The following is a 14688-nucleotide window of genomic DNA, read 5'->3' on the forward strand; positions in this document are numbered from 1 at the left end:
TGATTTTTGGGGCACAACATATTTAGACTGTGGCCCATCTAATGTATGGTTCGGATCATCCTATGATGCGGGCAATACCTTACTTTTTAATAAAGTGAGGAGTGAGATCATCAAAAAATTGCAGTGCTGATAACATTTCCCTTAAATTATTACCAATCCACGTGAGGCCTCATCTATTGGAACCTGCTTGAACAAACATGTACGAAGTCTCCCAAAACGTTCATATTTTTAATTATACCGATTAAACACCTGGTTATACGCTCTATTTTTCAGTAATTTAGAACCCGAATCATGCCTACTACATAAATGATCATATCAATCAATGGGCCCCACAATAAGCAATCTCAGTTCCCCCTCCTCCACCCCGTTATCTGCAAAATGACAAAAATGCCCTTTATAAGGCCTGGATATGGAAAATGAATTGAGACCCCACCAATTTACACCTCATGTTTTGATGATGTGTAGGGGTCTTGCCAAACCCCAGCTTACTTACCAAAAAAATGTTTTGATGATGGCATCCTTGCCAGTGCCGCTGCCATTACAATCTCTTCTCAAACCCACGCTTTGCATGAATGCGGAATTCTAGTTTCTTATTTATGTATGATAAGTCTGTGAATTTTCGTCAAGCAAATTACAGGAACAGAGATAATATTTTATGAGAGAGAGAGAGAGTGTAGTAACAGTACATTGATGAGGTAGGTGCTACCCAAGAACACTCAAATGCCTTGGAAAATCATAATTTATGTACTCACAAGAAGCAGAAAAAGAAAAGGAAACTGATATTCGCACCCCTGCTTTTGATAATGCAGCCTTTCTAATATTCTAAACTTCCTTCGAAGTCATAACTCATAATTCCCAACAGATTCTCCACAACCATTTAAACAGGTACAAAACAACGAGGCGCGCGATATCACATGACAAACTGTAAAAGAGAGGAAGGAAAACACCAAACTCAATACGCCCTCTCACCTATGGTATTACCATGAGGGTAGTAATCGCAAATAATGTACGAATCACCACCCCCACATATTATCGTAGCACACCCCACCATCCTTGTTGTTTTCCAAACCATCTGTGTATAATGCAAGCAGTCTGCGTTCCCCACACACCGATTGTTTGCGTAGTTGTAGTCAGATTCCTCAGCAGCCCAAGCATTAATCGCATCTGAGGGCTTCCAATTCCTTCCACTCAGTGTTTAAAAATGCGGATTTGACGCGGAACGCGGCCAAGAAAAATCCTTGTTGACTCGGCGCGGACGCGGCCAAGAACGCGGTTAACACGGTTGACAAGGTCATAACTCGGGAGAGTCAAAGGCATTTATTGACTCTGTAAGGCAAAACGCGGAACGCGGATGTGGTGAAACGCGGAATGCGGCCGAGGTAAAAAGGAGTCGACTCGGGCGAGTTCCTTGCCGAGTCAAGGAGTTTTTAAACACTGCTTCCACTACCCCAAAAAAGATTCTCTCCTAAGTCTCCATTTGAATGAATCAGAGCACAATCTCCTCTCCTTTGGTTGCCATACCACTTAGCAAACCTAGCTAGTTGTGTACTCCATTGAAGGGGTGGAAGACCATGTTGAGCTCTAACTTGGTTTTGTGGGTCCAAAAATTGGTGAATCTTTAAAGCTGGGTTCGAACCCATGGCTCTTCTAGGGGGTCGGGGGCCTCGGCCAGATGAGATATAAAGAAGAGAAGGAAGAAAGAGAGACATGAAAGGAATTTGATGGCAGCAATTGATGGAGAATGGAATGAGAAGGTTGTTTTTCCTTGGGACTGATGAAGATTTTAGGTTGTTAAGATGGGTTTATATAAGGGATTGGTGGAATTTTAGATTGGTTTTCGAAGAATGTAGTTGTGTAATGGGAGGGAGGTGGTAACCGTTGTCATGTGTGTGGCTCCTAAATCGAAGGCTGAAACCACGTTGATGAATGTGGAGAGGAGATTTTGACTTTTGCAACATGCAATTATTCATTTACAGGTTATGGAATTAATTCGTGAGGGGAAGTGTTCGAATGTTTTCATCCTAAATTAATGATTGTAGAGATTGTTTCACCTCCCTCACAGCTAAGGGCATGTTTGGAAACCATGAAAAAAATACATGGAATATTTAGAGAGACTTGACAGGAGGGTGCGTGAAGACAGCATGTGCGATCTCTTATTTTATGGGTGAGTCGGTAGAAAAACAGTTGGGCCTCGTTTGTTTTGGAATTTGAGACCGATAAGATCAAATGATTCATAATAGAAAAGAAACAAAGACCAATTGGCCAGGTCAAACAAGCCAAAAGGTCCTTCAATTGGATGGTTAAGATCATCCGATAAACACACTTTTACTGTTTTTATGTTAATAATTAGGCCATGTTAGTTTCAGATTGTGACGAGGGCACCAACATAGCTCAGAATTATGTTTAATTTTGGGAAATGTTAAATGCGCCCCTTTTCTTTACTAGGGACAGTGGCAGTGTACGTCGTGTTAGAAAAGTTTTACTATAATTTTTGGGAAGAGAGAAGAACGAGAAGAGAATTTGTATACAAAGGAAAGTATCCGTTGGAAAAAATCCGATTATTATAGAAAGGAAAGCATTCGTTGGAAAGCGAAACGTTGCAATACTTATTGCGTAATTAACGTTTCCTAAACGGCCCACTAAGCACGCAGAGATATTTCCAAACGGATTCTCAAACGGTAACAAACTTTTGGAAAGATAATAAGAAAGGAAAAAGAAAAATAAAAGAAAAGAAAAGAATCGGGCCTACGTGCCGGCCAGGCGGCGCCCGTGTGTGGTATGGACTAGCCCACCAAGACACCCGACGGCTCATGCGCGAGGATCTCTCATTTTCCTCTTTCTCATTCACAAGACATTAAGAGTGAAAGTATATATATAGCCACTCTCTCACTCACAAACTTTCCATCTTGGACTAAAGGTTCTCACAAGACTTTAGTTCTTTTGGAGGGAAGTTCAAATTTTGGTAGAGACTTCTAAGAGCATAAAGTAAGTCCTAAATGACAAACCACAAAAAGACAAATAGAATCCCATCTGTAATTTTTGAATTACAAAGAACTGTTTTTTTTTTTTTTAAGTCAAAACGTAATGCATTGAGTCCTTTGCATGGAAAATACATCAGCGCCCCTGCAGTCCTTGATACACTGCAGCTAGGTGTCCCTAGTAAAAAAAGGGGCAGATATATCACTTCCCTTAATTTTTGGCCAATAATCGGTTCCGCCCTCACCATCGTTTATCACAATCTGAAACCAACAAGGCCTTAATAGAACCCCAGGCCCGATGAATGACAGTTGATAGCATTTTGCAACGAGAGCTGCTAAGGAGACCGGCTCCCTTACGAACAAATCCCTACATGCCACGTGTAATGAGGGGGGTAGTTTTGCCATTTTGAGAAAAAGAAAGCAAACAAAAACAAAAGTAGAAGTTGTTGTTAACATATGAAGAGGTTATTTATTCTGTTTCATTCTCGGTTCCCAACTCTGCTACCATATATCATTATTCTTTTGGGATTTAGAACAGCATTTAGTAGCTAATTAGAAAATTGGTAGTCAAACAAATCAATGGTTTAGATCATATCTTAACATAACAAAGACCGGCTCTAAGGCGTTTACAATCTCATTTTTAACCTTATAAAACTTCTTCATAAAACTAGATATCTTTTGCATGAGTCATATTCATGCATCGGGCGTGTTGATTCCCTGTATAATCTATGCATATTTTATACTAGCATTCCGGGCCCATGCTATGCATGGGTGTAAAATTGTGGGTCCTACCCTAATGCATAGGTTGCATATGTTTGGTTGAGATGGTGGGCCCCACCCAATGTAGGGGTTTGAGTTGAGATGATGGGCCCCACCTCATCAAAACATGAGGAGTTAAATGGTAGGCCCCACGTCATAAAATATATAGTCAGAAAGCAGGAATTGCTGGAATGGGCTATAGTCAGAAAGAATCTGATGGTGAGGGTTGGGCTCTACAAAGCAGGAATTGCTGGAATGGGCTATAGTCAGAAAGAAATCAAGAATCTTCATTCTATCTCTCATAAAAAAGGCCATAATAGTAGTAGTCTCATTTGCGAATTGTAAGGTGTGGGTTCTAAAGAAAATGAGTGTTAAGTGCATGGAACACCTTTCAGTTACAAAAAAATCCGTGACCATCCTGAATAGTCTGAAGAAAGCTATGTATGAACTGAAAAGCATGGTTTAATAGTGTTGGAGATGGCTTGCTAGACCTTGTTTCAAATAGATCCATCATGGGTGCCGATATTAACAGTTCAACCCATAAATATTCATTCAACAACAAAGTCCACAACCTCCAACATATCGCACAGAAGACGACCAAATGGTTCAACAATTCTTCCTCTCTACTGTGAACCTTGATACCTCCATTAATAATAATCAACCGTCGGAATTTCTTTCAATACTCAATCAAAGGACTAAGAATAAACTGACAGGGTCCTACTTCCAAACACTCTTACTCCACCGATTTTCAACTTATATGGACATCTATTAATCTACCAAGCCAGTGTAATTACTGTACTAAAATGCAGTCATCCTATCCGAAATGATACCAAAATGGAGCATACCCAATATTTCGGGAATGTTGGCGATTTGTTACAGAATTCTTGGGCCAAACGGCTCAGATTTAGCCCACTCGAGCATAACACTAATTTCAAAGCCCTATATACCTCATTAAACAAAACATTCTACTAGGGGTGGCCAGAACCGAACCAGAACCGAAGAACCGAACCGGAACCGAACTGTAAAAAAATATTTTTGGTCCAGTTCGGTTCCACTGAAATTATTCGGTTCGGTTCCGGGTCTAATGTTCGCAGTTCGGTTCCGGAACCAAAGAACCGAACTTTGAATATATATATATATAATATTTTTATATTTCTATTATACATATACTTAATAATATAAATTACTTATAATATTAATAAGTAATAGTTAATATTATTCTTATAATAAGAAAGTAACTTATATTATAACTTTAATTAAAAGTTTTTATAAATTATAATTAATAATTAATAATTAGATATTAGAACCGAAGAACCGGACCGGACCGAACCGATTATGTTCGGTCCTACTGTGTACTACGGTTCGGTTCGGTTCTTACGGTTCATGGAACCGAGAACCGAAAAAAACAGGAACCGAGAACCGAACCGGTTGGCCACCCCTACATTCTACACAGGAAGGAGCACCACTAGACCATCAGTCTTGCTCCCAGTACCTGAAGGGATCGACCACACCCAACAAGTCCCAACAAGTCGCCACCCAAACCCCTAACCTCACTTGCCTACTCTCATTCCCAGAAGCTAACCCCTTACTGAACCCCAAAACATATGATCTGTGGGCAAAGATTCACGTGCTAAGTGTTGACACGGATATGAGGTGTTCGACAAGGCAACCCCTAAAAATCCAAAAGCAGGGACATAGCCGCACATCCACATACCTATAAAATGATTGATTATTAATCATAATTCGAAGCAAGATAAATGCGGTATTCATTTAGCAAACAAAGAAATCTTAGTATTAAGCAACTCCAAGTTTGAAACAAATATGAAATAATCTCATTTACAAAAAAAAATGAAATAATCAGATAACAATGCACTCATCAATCTAAGCTATAACTACAGACTTATCTTCTTCTCTTTGAAACCCCATGATAGCATGACTTCTCTAGTTCTCTTTCGTCTTTAATATGCAGCGGGAAAGAGAGACAACAGGCATACAATGAGTATAATATTAGAAGTGTGTGTTTAGAATTTTAGGTTTAGGACCAGCAATAAATATTTCACACTTGACACCGTAAAATCCAGTGTTGACACATCCTCATTAAGTTGGCACTTCTAGCAATACGTTTATACGTGTCAAAAGGTATATCATGGCGCATCAACATGTGTTTACATGAATGTTGACATTAAATTAGGAGTGTTGGGTAAATCATAGCAACAAACTTCTATTTACCTACATCAAAAGTTCCTAAAACCCAGTTCTCCATTTTTTTTTTGTCTCGCACACTTCCCACACAACAAGGTGGTATGTGGGTCCATCCATTCCATCCTCAAATTCCAAAGAATATCCTTTTGCAACTGCTCAAGAAGCTATTTTATCAATGTACACTAGGATGTTTGACACAGCTGATTTTATTAGTGATCCTACCACCAAGGGACCACATTTTATGCAAGGGATCCTACGACCAAGGGACAACATTTTACCTTTCAATGATGCAAATTTCCACTCAAATCCCTTCACCACCAGATTTCATAGAACTTTATAGGCTTTCCAAACAAAGTGACAATTCTTGATAAGAATAAGAGAAAGCTACCCAGGTACTACTAAAAAAAGAAAGTATTAACTAAATCCTCATCAAACTTAACCTCATTACCAAACTCTTACCCAAGTTCTCTCACTGACCACACATTGCCTAAAACACCTGAATATCAACTTGTTATGCAGATGTCTCGTATTACGGATAGCATGATAGGAAAAGACTTGTTAGAGATGACATTCCTACAATATTTAGTCCCACAATTACCGTAAAAAAAATATTTAGTTCCACAATACTGGTGTTTTTCAGAGATTTCCACTCAAGGAAAAGCTGCAAAAAACATAGTCCCTTGACAATAGAGACTAGCGTTTTCTGCACCAGAAATAATGCTTTGATGCCACATAATTGTTACAAAATGCCAAATCAAATATTTCAGTATCTACAAAAGGGAACAACCATCCAACTTAAACAAAGTTCTCTTCGCAAATTAGGATAAAAAATCGTACAGTAAAGAGTTTTGATTCAATGCCCCAACATTAAAGAACAATTGACAGAAAGAAAGTCCATCTCAAGTGACACAAGAACAGTGAAGTACAGGCTTCAATTCTAGTTAATGACAATAGATAACCCAAAATCACCATGGCGTGAAAGGTTAAAAAACATTAGGGAAAATTTGAGAGATGAACCACATGGAAAGAAGCAATCCATAATTCATAAATAGTCATAAGGGCTTATTGTTTGAGAGTGCAGGGAAGCTCCAATACCAAGTGAAAAGAAAGAAACATTGAACCAGACACATTTACCTTCTTTGTTTCACCCAATGTATATTCTACACACGCAGCAACAAAGAAATGCCCTTATTTGAATTCCCAACTCCCAGTAGAAACAACATAGACAACAAAGAATGAAAATCTTAAAAAGGAAAAAACTGTTTTCAAGTGCTTCTGAACAAACAACATCATGTCCTAAGTACTATGAATTCATGAATTAGTAAACAACGAAAATCAGTAATTATAACATCACAACCTGTTCCATTTACAGCAGAAATAGAAAAAAAAGATAAGCTCAAAACATGGAACATCTTTATATTACAGGTTACAACCAACCATACCTCTCTCCTAGGTTCAATGAGACAACTGATAAACCATCTCAAGAATTGGAACAGAGAATCAATCAACACTAGGTTCTTTCAGCTGGAGTGAGTTGCCCCATTTGCTCAGTAAGGTTATCTACATTCTTCATGCTCCACCAAAAATTCCCACGATCAACTGGCTTGCTTTCAATCTTTCTGACATCATTATTCCTTCTTTCCGACTGAACCTCCGGTTTATCTGATAAACCCGGGGTCTCAGTTAAGAACTGTTCCCAGAACACATCATTCACACCTGTTGGAGAGGTAGAAGAGATGGCTATTTGTTCATTCGGTGACCGAATATCAGCACCAGAAGGCTTGGAATTCATGTCTATCCCTGAGGCTTTAGGGAGAATATTTTCATCACACTGAATGGGAGAAGTAGACGTGCTCTCCACACGACTTATAGACTCTGTCATCTCAGGAGAGGAATGGATATCTCTCGAGCGAGGTGAAGAGGGATGTAAGTTAGGTGATTGTGTCTGCAAAGTTAATGCTGGGTCACCAGAATATGCATGCATTTCAGTAAGAACTACTGCAGAAGGCTGCCATTGAACACCGTCCGTATACATCTCTGTATACATCTCTTCACCGGAAGCATGGCTAACCCCACGGAAAAAATTCTCCCAGGAATTTATGGATGATTCTATTTTCTCAAATGGTTCAGTATTTAAAACCTGAACAGAAATAATATCCGGTTTCTCTCTTGATACTGACTGGAGAGTCACGATCTGATTATCTTCCATATCAACTTCATCATAGAGGTAATCGGGTTTCGGCAGTCTCCTCTTTTTGGTATGGTTTTCAGACTGTTGCACAAGGTTAGAAAGAAACCCGATCATTTGTCGTTGACGGCGTTCCATGAGTCGCAACCGCTCTTCGAAAGTCTGCATCTGCAAATCCATTCCATGCCGCTCTTGTGTGTGCCTCTGTAGTTCCAAAAGAAGCAAACTCTTCTCCTGTTTCAACCTCTCTATTTCCTCCTCAAGCTCCTGTTTTTCAGCTTCAGCTAATGCTCCCGGAGAATTACCTTGCGCTTGGTGATGCTGTTGTGAATGGCTGTGTATTGGCTTGCGCCTATGGATGTTTTTCAGAAGGTGTTTCTGGTCTCTTAAAAACTCATCATTTGCGAATTCCCACTGATCAGGATCAATTTTTCTGAAACCCTGGTTAAAAAGAGAGGATACACTTAAAACACACGCGACAGATAAAAGTGGAGAATTGCAAATTCATCAAACGAGGAATTGCTCAGATGACAAAAACTAGTCTTTCAGGAAGTGATATTATGAACCACACATGAACTTATCAAGAATAACAAACATCACCCCACTGATCAGGATCAATTTTTTTTTAAACCCTGGTTAAAAAGAGAGGATACACTTAAAACCCACATAACAGATAAAAGTGGTGTTGCCACTCAAATCTGACCTAAGGTTTAATGGGTACCAGCTGGAAGCATGCCCGAGGAGGTGATCTACGCTCATGAGCAAACGTTCAGACAACCATCCAAAGTTTGGACTCCGGGGAAGCTCTCCGATGCTTAAGTCAGAACCGGCAACAGTAATATGATCTCTCTGATGAGAATTTTTGAACTGACTAAATGTAAAAATGGTTAGTAGTCCCATACCTTGGAGACTATGCCTCTATTTATATGAAAGATTAGGGTCCATGCTATTTGTTGGATGCCCGCCACATGTCAGTCTCTGATTGGTGTCATTTGTCCACTCCCGATTGGTCCCACGTGTCCACCCCGATTGGATGTTAGTTTTTACCCTCAACACATGCCCCCCACTTGTTCGGTCTCGTTCAGGCCGAGGGAGGAGTCCTAGCGCAGTCTGGTCTTGGTCGGCTAGGAACAAACTGGCTATGTCGGAGAAGTCCCAGGTAGGCTCCACAGTAGAAGTGTTATGAGTGGGGAGGGCATGATGGAATGGAATAAAGAGGAGCTAAGGGTATGACCTCCGAGGGAGAAGCCAACCCGGACTCAACGAGGTTAGTTGACCTAGAGTCAGGAGGGACCCCACTACCAAATCACAGCCCCAACTAATCATCGAGCCTAGATTCAGATCTACTACTAGTGCTAGACATGATGGAGTGAAATAAAGAGGGTGTAAGGGACTTACTCGAAATCAAGATGAGAACGCCAAACAACGAGCTCTCGTTGATGAGGTAAGACCCCCAAAGACCAAGCTCCACGGTGATGGAAACTCCTAAGTGAGAGATTGATGAGAGCCAGACTCTTTGGTGGGATCACTTGCGTGGGGCAAAAATGATGAGCTCAAGCCCCTTTTACAGATGTGGCCACTCCAACCAATGGCTAAGATAAGGACAAGTGTCACCCATCACCTCAAAGCTCAAGAAATTCAAAAATCGTCAAACATCCTAGCCTCTTCTAACGGACTCCAAAGATCAAGATGAATCATATGGGGCTAATATAGATTCTATGGTAACTAAGAACGAGCCATCCCGGGTGCACCACCACAGGCCCATCCTTGCTACCCAAGCGCACCTCCGACCCGCATCTGCTACAGCCGAGTTGAATCTGCCAAAGTAACACTCCTACCGTGAAGCCTACCTGGGACTTCTCCAACACAGGCATCAAAAAGCATCGGTTTGTTCCCAGCCAACCAAGAGCAAACCGCACTAGGACTCTACTCCCTTGGCCCGAACTAGACAGAGGAAGTGGGGGGCATGTGTTGGGGGTAAAAGCACCCAATTGGGAGTGGACACATGGCACCAATTGGAGCCAGACATGTGGCAGGCATCCAACCAATAGCAAGTAATGAAACTAATCCTTCCTATAAATAGAGGCACAATCTCCAAGGTATGGGACTTTTAACCATTTTTACATTCAGCCAGTTCCAAAGTGCTATCCAAGGAGCTCATATTATTGTTGCCGGTTCTGAATTAAGCATCGGAGAGCCTCCCTCGAGTCTAAACTCCAAGTGGTTTTCTAACTGTTTGTTCATGAGCACAGTTCATCCCCTCAGGTGCGTTACTAGTTGAGACCCATTCAACCTTAAGTCAGATTTCAGCGGTAAACAGTAGAGAAATGCAAATTCATCAAACGGGGAATTGCACAGACTACAAAAACTAGTCTTTCAAGAAGTGATATTATGAAGCAAACATGAACTTATCAAGAGTAACAAACATCACCCCAAATCAAACCGGGTAGTGGAAAGTGGCATGTTTGATACGGAGTCCAAGAACACAGGAACGAAATGAGTTTCTCAATCAATGGGTTATCAGTTCCAACAATCCAATATTGACATGATTCCTATTTCTAGTATGTGACTGATGAAGAATTAGACACCGAAACCAGCAATTCATCATAGTGGTTCAATAAAAAAATCAATGAAAAAGTGTAAAATAAACAAGGACAGCTAAAATCAAATAAACAGATGTTTCTCTTACATATGTATTGAGCTGTCTGACAAAGCTGGAGAAATTGTTGTGCTTGAAGTACTTGGGCAGCAAATCCCTCGCAAATTCTAGCGGATTCCACACAATGAAACTGGTATTACTAGGACTCCAAGATACTATAGAATTTGTAGACGGGTCATCAACCATATCATACGTCTTAGTAAGAAAGGGAGGCGGCGAATTCGAACCGCCGCCATGTGATCCATCCATCATAGAAACAGAATTCGAAATCTCACCCTCCCAAATCCAAAACCCAACAATAGGATACCATCTCCCCAAAAACCAAGTAATCCGATAATCCGAATTCTACAAATGAATCGAAATCTTCGACTTCTCACCTCGCCGGCATCAACAAATCAGTCGGCGACCCCTTATCGTCAACTAAATTCGATCAAACGAAGCCGTTACTAGGCGAATTTCTGATTTCTAGGTCAAATATCTTTTCCCTAAAATATGCAATTTACCTTCAAAGATACACCAGAGAAACTGCTAAAAACCTCGGATCCACCACCCCTTTTGTCGCCACCTTAAATTAAAGCTCCAAAACCCTTGAAACCCTAAAACCCTAGATTTCCTGCTAGCTGAATCTCTATTTTCTCGAATTTAAACCCCTGACAAACGACTCCTTCACGCGCTTTTGTATGGAAAAGAAAATTTCAACCATACAAAAAAGTCGACTGAGTAAAGGTTGAAAAAGCAAGGGACAGTAAACTCAAATCAAGAGGGGAAGTTTGAAAAGGAAGGTTTATAAAGAAACAAAACCCTTAATTAAAAAACTAAACGCGGTTATCTATCTAGGGTTTTAGGAGTTGCAAAGAAAAGGAAAGGTCAGATGTTTTTAACAGCTAATAAATCAGAAAAATACGAGTGTGAACTGAATTACGTTAAAACTGCAGAAGTAATAAGAAAACTGTAACGGATTCAAAGGATTATTCTTCATTTTTGAGGACTTTTGTCCGTAAATCAGGGATTTTTCAACTGAGAGGGTTTTAGGGTTTTGTACCGTTTGAAGTTGTAGAAGTTTCTGGATAAAAAGTGGAAGGACGCGAAGCTTTTTGGTGAGGCTTTTGACAATCACGCCTGATAATAGGGGGATCTCACGAGCTTCTCTTGGGTCTTGACAGATATCTGCTTACTTTTCTTCCCCTTTCTCGGACCGATTCGGATTGAATGCCCTCATTTTCTCCTCTTTTTTGTATATACAAATTAAAAGGGATTTGCTAGGGACCATCGCAGAAGGAGCTCATCAACTTGGAGAGACTCATAGGTCATATTTCCACCCCCCATGTTTTGGTAAATGCACCCTTTTCAAAAATTATGCTAAACCCTCACTCCGAATAGAATGCAGGCAAACGGTTCACACATCCAACGACAATCGTGAATGGAGTAATTTGTGGGTCATAGGAGATCCAGAGCAAGGATTCTTTCGATTGAAAGGCTTGGATCAATCAATGATGGAACCCACTAAGCTATGCACTTCATTGTAATACAGTGTGGTTGCATGCTAAAGGAGCATGCCTCTCTTTTCTATTTGCATGGTTTATTGTTTTAGAATCTTTCAAGACTAATTTGGAGGATTTGAATAAAATCTTCTACTTATGTTTTGGACACAAGATATCAGCTACTGATATGGGTTCCACCGGGTTTTGATAGACTCACTCACAGAATAGAAAAAATAAAAAATCCAGACTCCCTTCTACCTGCCACTCTAGCCACTAGATCAGGCTCACTATTAGCCGATCTTCTAACGTGCCCATAGGAAATATCATCATTCTCTACCCGATCCATAATTTCTTCAATAAAGTGCTGGAATCTCTATGGGGTGAGTGACTCCGTCCAACCATTTAATAATATTGAGGGAGTCGCCTTCCACTATAAGGATGTCCATGGCTTCGCTATCCATCATTCTAATTCCTAGCCAGGCCCTGGATTGCCAAGGCTAGAAATGTCAAAATTTATCTTGTTAAGCAAGTAAAATCAAGTGAGTTAGTTCCATTATCAAAACATGGGCGTGCAGATATTACTCCCCCATATGTAATTAAGCAACTGATATTTGCACTACCATGTTTTAATAATTGCACAAACTCAGCTTGTCTTACCTTTTAATTGGATTGACAACTCTCGAGGCCATATTCGTTTTTTATTACGAGAACAGACTGTGAGTCCAAATCCTATTATTGGACTCAAAATTATGTTTAATAGGTTTTGGAAGTCATTGTCATGATCTAAAATGAACATGGCTTAAATAAAAGACAAGATGAGTCAGCGCAATTATCAAAACATTGTAGTGCAACATCATAAATAATGGGAGATCATATTTTCACTCCCCCTTCAGTACGCATTCGCCGCTTCATAACGTGAACAGCGGGCAACTTTAGTCAAATCATGCTAAAAGTGGGGTGAATGGTACTGAGGGGGGTCAAAAAATCATACCCCTAAATAGTTCACGAGAGGACCCTCCAAACTTGGTAGACACGCTTTGATGGATGTAAGTAATGGACCTGTCTCTCTGGAAAGTTGTAAAAAATCATTAGAGGAAATGATATTTCCACCCCCTCCTCTCTCTCTCTCTCACAGCATTTTATCCTTTTAGTTTGTCTTTTCCGGACATTTTCATCCTCTTATAATTGTTGCTTCCTGAGAATGAGGTTCATTTTTGGGATGAAGGCAAAGAAAATAGTGTGGAAATATTTTGTAGGCGTCACATATAGATGAAATCCCGTAATTAGAGTGGGTGTGGTTGTTGAAGTTTTGGCATGAACAATATAAAAATGCAAAAAGAAGTGGCTGTTAGCCTCTTTCCTAACAAATACTTTTTGGGGTCTACATGTACTACGTGGATGTGATCAGATCCACTGATCCAACTGGAAATCACCAATCTGGCCTCTTGTCGTTGAGTCTATCTTGATTGAATAATCCTAGTACATTAACCAGGGAAAGCTAAACCGTTGCTACTTTATCTCACGGATGAGATGTGGACATGTGAGCCACCATATAAACATGATGAACCGTGGAAACCAAAGGAAATATTTTTTATATTCTAATCCAAACTTTCTTTGCTTTTCTTGCAAGTTTCATATATTTATAGATCTTAACAACTCTTTAAATTTATTTGGATTGGGTCCCGCCGTGGTGGGGACAATTTGCAATCTCCATCTTGGTGGGGTCCCTCCTTTCTCGGATTGGATATGGCTCGTTGGTCATTACACTAATTTTCGTTAGGTCTGTATCCAGACCTTATAATAAATTTACTTTGGCACGTAATTTACTTTAATCGATTCTGCCTATATAGAAGTAAGGGCTCTTTATTAGATCTTTCAGTTACATTTTAAAATAGTTTGAAAAGTAAAATCAGTTACATGGATCCAATCAAGAGCCCTTTTTTGGCTCTTTATGCAAGGGCTCCCTTGTATCTATCATTCCTCAGTATGTTATAAAAACCTTAAAGTCATACACTTTTTTTTCCATATATTTGTCACCAATTTGGTAGATGGTGACATGCGTGTGTGTGACTGTGATCGTTCATCTTCTTGTCCCCGTCAAATGGGTGGCAATTCTAGCCACCTATTCGACCTTATTGAATGTAGATTGTTGGTCAACTTCTGTATAAGGAATCCAGGAGGATTCGTTTTGGATTTTCAGAATTGATTTTTAGTCCAAAGCTGATTATTGGGCTAAAATTCAAAAGCCAACTGTTTGTGAGTCCATTACTGATTATTGAATTCATGGTTGGAAGGCCACTCTCCTCAGCCGTGGAGATTTTCAGAGCTCATTGATGAGATCAAGGACCGGGTAGATAGTCACTTGGTTTGATTTAATCACGTCAGGAGGTTGGCGATTGGATAAGGGGATGCCTCGTCCGT

General features: G+C 40.1%; 1 protein-coding gene across 3 annotated transcripts; it reads right to left on the reverse strand.

Annotated features, from left to right (window-relative positions):
- Positions 1-5249: 5249 nt before the first annotated feature.
- On the reverse strand, positions 5250-12032 carry LOC143860572 (heat stress transcription factor A-4b-like). Of its 3 annotated transcripts, none has more exons than XR_013239752.1 (3): positions 10817-12032; positions 7382-8568; positions 5250-5451 (listed from the first exon to the last, which is right to left on the reverse strand). XR_013239752.1 is itself a non-coding variant. In XM_077371278.1 (3 exons), the coding sequence occupies exons 2-3, from the start codon at positions 11036-11038 to the stop codon at positions 7450-7452; spliced, it is 1341 nt and encodes a 446-aa protein (XP_077227393.1). In that variant the 5' UTR covers positions 11039-11459; positions 11829-12031; the 3' UTR covers positions 7258-7449. The 3 variants fall into 3 exon arrangements, 2 of the variants coding, with proteins under 2 accessions (XP_077227393.1, XP_077227392.1); XM_077371278.1 differs by lacking the exon at positions 5250-5451 and having other exon boundaries at positions 7258-8568; positions 10817-11459; positions 11829-12031; XM_077371277.1 differs by lacking the exon at positions 5250-5451 and having other exon boundaries at positions 7258-8568; positions 10817-11206; positions 11290-12031.
- Positions 12033-14688: the final 2656 nt, after the last annotated feature.

This window comes from Tasmannia lanceolata, unplaced genomic scaffold (genome assembly GCF_043159265.1).
Source record: "Tasmannia lanceolata isolate RefF3 unplaced genomic scaffold, GAP_Taslan_0.1 ptg000037l, whole genome shotgun sequence".
NCBI lineage: Eukaryota > Viridiplantae > Streptophyta > Magnoliopsida > Canellales > Winteraceae > Tasmannia > Tasmannia lanceolata.